The 6,446-nt window shown below is 37.6% G+C and overlaps 1 protein-coding gene across 1 annotated transcript; it reads left to right on the top strand.

Annotated features, from left to right (window-relative positions):
- The first annotated feature begins 974 nt into the window (after positions 1 to 974).
- On the top strand, positions 975 to 4,537 carry sult5a1 (sulfotransferase family 5A, member 1). Its single transcript, XM_037481290.2, has 6 exons — positions 975 to 1,333; positions 1,737 to 1,951; positions 2,209 to 2,335; positions 2,438 to 2,529; positions 2,833 to 3,013; positions 3,509 to 4,537. The coding sequence occupies exons 1-6, from the start codon at positions 1,195 to 1,197 to the stop codon at positions 3,670 to 3,672; spliced, it is 918 nt and encodes a 305-aa protein (XP_037337187.2). The 5' UTR covers positions 975 to 1,194; the 3' UTR covers positions 3,673 to 4,537.
- The last annotated feature ends 1,909 nt before the right edge of the window (positions 4,538 to 6,446 follow it).

Here is a 6,446-nt window from a genome sequence, read left to right on the forward strand (position 1 = left end):
CGGTAAATTATGCTCACTTGAGGGGATCAAAGAGTGAAATAATGATTATTTTATTCATTTTACTGCAATATTTTATCTAAAGAATTTTTGTTTCAAACTTCCCACCTAATCAGTGAAATGATGGAATATTATTGATGGATGATCATTGGCGTGTCACACGAGGTGCATCAGTAGGTATCTTGTAGCTATAGTTACACTGTCTACATAGTCGAATTTTTGAGAGGAATTAAAAAAAAGTAACTGGTTCCATTTGTATGAAATGTTTCTTTTTAAATTTAGAAAATAAATTGCTTTAAAATCAGTGTGTCACCTTTATTAATTTACACTTAAATCCTACTAGTATTTGACAAAGAAAGTAACTATATATTTTCTTTTTGGGCAGCATCAACAATAAACACATTTATTTCAACTGGCTACACAGTAGTTTAGTCAAATGATTCACAGTAAAAGTGCACTTATTGAACTGAAAATCTTCTACATGGAGATATAAACATCAAATGTCAGCAAAATGCAGCAGAGAAGAGCATTTATGGGTTGTCTCTCTTACTTTACATGCCCAAGCATCAGACATGAAGACATAAGAGGTGGTGTAGTCAACGGTCTTTACCCATCAAACAGATTACTGTCATTAAATATCTTCAAAACTATTCTTGAATTAATGCAATGTTGTTCATGCATATTTGCATCATCATGGTATGGTGCTGCATACAGAAAAACAGAATTACATTCAATCTTCTAAACATTACACCTTTGTGTAGTATGAGATAAATGATCTTGCTTAAGTATTTCAGTTCCGTATTTTGCAGAGACAGAGGTAATGAGTCAATAATACTCAGTCAAGTAGTCAAGTAACAAAGTAAACAGAGGTTAGAGCTGTTAAAACACTATTCACCCGTGGACTAGTTTAGGTCATAGCGTTCTCAGGAGAGACTCACACTCATGTGATTTTTTTTTCTTGGTCAAGTAGAGCCAGATTCACCATGACAACCATTTGAGGAGTCTTTGTGTTTCCTCTTTTTGGTTTGTGTAAGGTCTGTGTTCTCACTCAGTTGCTTTGACACAGCGGAAGCACAAAGAAAGAGTAGAGAGAGAGAGACCGCCACCGAGCTACAGAAATTTCAACACTAAAGTACATCTAGAGGCAGCTGAAAAGAAAGAAACCGACTAGCAAACCGACCCGCTTCGAGGTTAAATATGGCCAGGTTGGACGTCGTAGAGACCTTTCACGGCTTATCTTTTCCTGGACATCTGCACACCGAGGATTCCTTACAACAGGCTCTCAAATTTTCATTTAAGGACTCGGATATCCTCATTGTTTCTTATCCAAAATCAGGTAAGAAGAGACGACCAACTGAAAAGCATGCATGAGATAAGATAAGCAAAAGCGTAAAATCTAAACAAGCAAAACAGTTATAAATAGCAGAAATAAAATAAAAAGAATATGAAATGAAATAATATATGTATAGAAATAGTAAATAACAAATACATACATATATAGGACACACTTTCTCATTGAATTGAATGAGAAAATGTGTGTCCAAACTTTTGATTAGTAGTGTATATGTATGTCTGTATTTTTAACATTATTATTATCATATAATTATTGCATAGATTACATTACACAACTGATGTCATCAGAGAGCTCAGACAATGTTGAAATGCACGTATTACATAGAATGACTTGAATTTACATGACGCATCACCACACAATAGGCCTTTCTTGCTTCCTAAAATAGGCACCACATGGATGCAGGAAATCGTCACGCTCATATCCAACAAAGGGGAACCACAAATGTCCCAAACTCTCCCAAACTGGGCCCGGGCTCCTTGGCTGGAGCAACATTATTTTGCTGCGTTACTGGAGGCTTCACCCTGCGTGAAGAACCGAGTCATCACCACACACCTGCCCCATCACCTGCTGGGCCCCACCCTCAAGGACTCAAAAGCAAAGGTCAGATTTACAAGCTAATTTTCCTGTTTGGACCAAAGAGTATAGAGATAAACCAATGAATTGTCCTGGACAACATGTATTTATTGAAAACACAAATCGGTGTTGGTTTATATGCCGGCCCATAAATATGAAGATGTTGTAGCAAAGGAATGCCAAAGGTTTGAGGTAATGTAGGAATATTGTCAGTACTTTTGACACAAAAATTGGAAATTGCTCAAGATGTACCAGACAGTACGTTGCGCTGTGTCATTTCACAGGTCATCTATGTGAGCAGAAACCCTAAAGATGTGGTAGTTTCCTTTTACCACTTCCACAACATGGCCAACTTCCTTCCCGAGGCAGGCTCATTTCCAGAGTTTTTAAACCGGTTCCTGGATGGCACATGTGAGTTGATATCAAGTTTTAAAGACAGTGTGATATTTTTTTTTATTGAGTTATGCTGTCTGCACCCAAAAATGCAATATTTTGTGCTTCTCCTGGTCCCAGTGCACTATGGCCCCTGGTTTGACCACATTAAAGGCTGGAGCAGTCAGACTAAGAACAATGTGCTTCACATCACCTACGAAGAGATGTCGATGGTAAAGGACAATCAATTTATCATTTGTCCATACAGATTTTCTAATACATTTTTGTTGTAAGACACATCTGTACTTTGTTCTCTAATCAAAATAACTGGGTGTGATCTTTAGGTGGAAGTTCACACATTCACAAACACTGCCTTCAATACACAATCTTACCCTCCCAAATCTTACCGCAGTTGTTGTCATTATTTATTATGTATTTGAAGGCGGATATTGCGAAACACAATCAAAATATCCCCCCGATGGTTATTTCTCATTTGAACGTTTTAACTATGATTAGTCTTTTGTTTCGTCTGTCAGGACATTAAAGGGGCCATTGAGAGGTTGAGCGCTCATCTGCAGAGCCCCTTGCTGGAGGACGAGCTCAACAACTGTGTGAAACACTGCAGCTTCGGCAGCATGAAAGACAACAAGATGGCCAACTACACTCTGGTCACTGAGGAGATAATGGACCACAACAAGGGCTCCTTCATGAGAAAAGGTGGGGTTTTTTCTGTTAAATGTTGATCAATCAAACTTGGTTGATTCATTAGGTTGATATGTGTGACCAAAGTGAGAAAAATTCAAATCAATCGTTTGAAAGCTGCCGTCAAACTGTGTTTTCCAACTTGAGGGTCAGTTAATACAAAGGAGGCCCAGGAGCAACCTGAAGGGTCATGCAGTAATTAAAGAGATTAATATTGTCATTATATTTGGACAACAATCAACGGCTCTGACAAAATAAAAATGACAAAATGGAGTATCTGAAGCTGTCGCAGGCCTGTATTAAACCTGTCCTCAGTATCACATGAGTTTACTCCTGCTGGTTTCTCAGGACTAACAACCCCTTGTTTTAAGTTAGATGGAAAAAAATATGAATTATCCCATTTTCCATGTCTTTAAAAGGTTTGAATACCTATAGTGTGTAAGGTTATTAAATTACATGATTGGCCTCTAATTCAACCTTATCCCCCTCTAATGACTCCATAACATTCAGGTAGGATTGGAGACTGGAAAAACATGTTCACAACGGAGCTGAATACATATTTCGAAAGTGTCTTTGAGTCCAAGATGGAGGACTGCCCTCTGGAGTTTGTGTGGGACGAGCCACAATCAGACGAGACCAATCCCACTGATGTTGCATCCTGTGACAAACAGTAAATCACGGTATCGTTGATTAAATGGATGAAGGGTCACTTGGGACACATTGTGCTCAGTAGCCTTTAATGCCTTTTATGTATGTTGTACGCTTGTTTTAATTGATGCACTAGTGATAGATGTAACATTTGATGATGTATTCAATCTTTTGATTAAGATTATGCATGAATAAATCTCACATCGACTGAATCCTCCTAGCTAGAACATATAATGATCATATAACTTATGTTCTGCATCAAAGGCAGATAGCTGGACTGAAAATGTACTTATTTATGTTATGTGAAGAGAACAATAGTTATAACCCCTTCTTACTAAAATGACAGCAAAAAACAATATTAACACATGTTATTCTAACAGCACCTTTCTGTTGTGCAACATCTACTGGAATTTCCTTTTCTCAAGAAACATGGTCCTTGCACCACACACGTTTCTGTCTGTTGCTGAATTCTGCTTTGTAAATACATTTGATGTGGGGAGGACCGGCTGAATGAATATCTCTCTGTCTGGATGAAAGTGACAGTTTATTATGGGAAATTACCCCCAAATTACAGTTAATTACCTATTTAATTACTATTTATTCAGTTGACCATTCATATCTTAACTCAGCTAAACAATAAAAGAAGAAAAAAGACCTGAGTTGTGTTTGAGATGAGGGTTGGTTGTGGATGGATTTACTTTTAGCACCAATGACGAGAAAGGTAGCGTTAAAGATGATAAAAGTGGACTCAAACCTCAGACTTTTTTGGGTATAGTTTTAAAAGTTGTTGTAAAAATATAATAAATGCGTTCATTCGGCTGTCTGCAGATGATTTGATTGATCTTGTTTTGGAAAAATAAATAAACGGTTCTTCTAACCCATTCACTTGAAGCACAACCTGTCGCTGAGTCAACTCTGTTCCTTCTCGCAAGAAGAAATCTACCAAATATCGACGTCCACTTGGTGTCGGGTAGAATTGTTCTAACATTTAGTTCAAACAGCATCATTGCTTTTAATACCCCATTATTGTGCTGCTTATACACACCCAGACGATTCTGGTAGGTTTGTGAGTTTGTGTGCAAGGACCTGTGTGACAGCCTAGTGCATTTGTTTAATGAGGGTGTGAATTGTATATGTACACACACACACACACACACACACACACATACGTATGTCTTTTTGATGTCAGCTGGCGTAAATGGCAAATTACAAAATTTAAACTCAAACTTTTGTAACCTCGTCTTTTCAAAACGTGTTGCGAGTGCCACATTTCTTTCTTTTGATAAAAGTGATGAGTCTGCCCTTTCCTTCACCTTCGGACATTGCTGTGCACACACACTTACTCATTTCAATTGAGAAGTTACGTCACACACATTTTTCCTTTAAAAACCTTTAAAAAATAAAACAGTAATTGTTGCTAGCCTTTATTGATGTTGCAGCTTAAAGACTTTTGTTATTACTTGTTTACAGAACAAATGATTATTTATCATTGAGAGGAAATGTTAAGGTTTATCATGTTTTACATTGTCATTATTGTGTAACTGTTTTGATTGGGACCTTGGATAACCAGGTTGAAGAATGAAACGTCCTTGCAACGGCTGCTGCTGCACTTTTCCAATTACACTAGAATTGCAAAATAACTCCATATCTGGGAGAAATGTACAAAACATTTCTCGCCACATTCACACACACACACACACACACACACACACATGTGACTAATACTGAAGTGTCATGCTCATGAAACCTGCTTGCTAAATAATTGGAGGCTGAAGGAAGAGTCCGGTGGGGGGTTGGCTGTGATCAGGTGAAGCGTCTTGTACTCCTCTGCTCCCCTTGCAGAAAGTCAAACTTGAAGTCGAATGAGTGTCTTTGTTTCTCGTGCTGTGCTTTGCTCTCTGGTGAAATCAGCAGGTATCGTAGTCTCTGACTGCGACCCAACAGGAAGGATGTCATATTCATTAGTAAAATGTTTTTTACGTTTTACACGGGTGTTTCTTTTCCACATAATTGAACCTCTGCTCAGTTTAAATTGGGCTTTAAATTGGGCTCCGTAAACCATGAACCAATAAGAATGATTGAAATATAAATAAGTGCTCCTCGCCCAACAGATTGCCAAAGATTCACTAATACGATGCATATATCTTACAGAAATTCTATTATTATTCCAATTGTTTGAACCATCTTCACTGAAGAACAGTGACTTTGACTTCATAACACATTTACAACATGTCCTCCTGAATTATAGGTTTGATTGGCTCCAAATGATCTTTACAACACGTTTACAACTTGGATCAACTTTGACCTCTAGATAAGTCTCTCGCAGGTCACACAACGTTATGCAAGTGCAATAATCAGCCATAGGACAATGACATGAGAACATTAACTGATCGGTGATAGCTGGTAGAGTTTTAACCAATCAAGGCAGTGCAAAAAGCAAAACCAATTAAAAAATGTTTTGACCCTGAATATATATATATATATATATATATATATATTACAGTGAAACACACACCCTTTTTGTTTGTTGCAGCACATCTATTTTGTTGCCCATAAAAAAGCTTCATCCACAATGAACGGAAGGTCCTTCTACTTTAAACTTGTGAATTATTTGTCTAATTAATTGTTTTCTATCAGGCTGAAGTGGTGACAGAGGTGTAAGATCTGAGCCCTGAACAGAACAATCTTGTGATGATGAAAAAACATCCAAACTGTTATTTCAACTTCCTTTAAGGATCCCAATAAAAAAAGGGGAGATTATTGTGAAGAACCACTAGGAGGAGGGAGACATCACCTCTAC

Source organism: Pungitius pungitius, chromosome 4, assembly GCF_949316345.1.
Source record: "Pungitius pungitius chromosome 4, fPunPun2.1, whole genome shotgun sequence".
Classification (NCBI taxonomy): domain Eukaryota; kingdom Metazoa; phylum Chordata; class Actinopteri; order Perciformes; family Gasterosteidae; genus Pungitius; species Pungitius pungitius.

What these genes read in the sequence shown, in the direction of transcription:
- sult5a1 (XM_037481290.2), top strand. Translation starts at nt 1,195, where the DNA reads ATGGCCAGGTTGGACGTCGTAGAGACCTTTCACGGCTTATCTTTTCCT. An exon ending in TCAAGGACTCAAAAGCAAAG is followed by an intron (nt 1,952 to 2,208) that starts GTCAGATTTACA and finishes GTCATTTCACAG; the next exon opens with GTCATCTATGTGAGCAGAAA. An exon ending in CCGGTTCCTGGATGGCACAT is followed by an intron (nt 2,336 to 2,437) that starts GTGAGTTGATAT and finishes TCCTGGTCCCAG; the next exon opens with TGCACTATGGCCCCTGGTTT.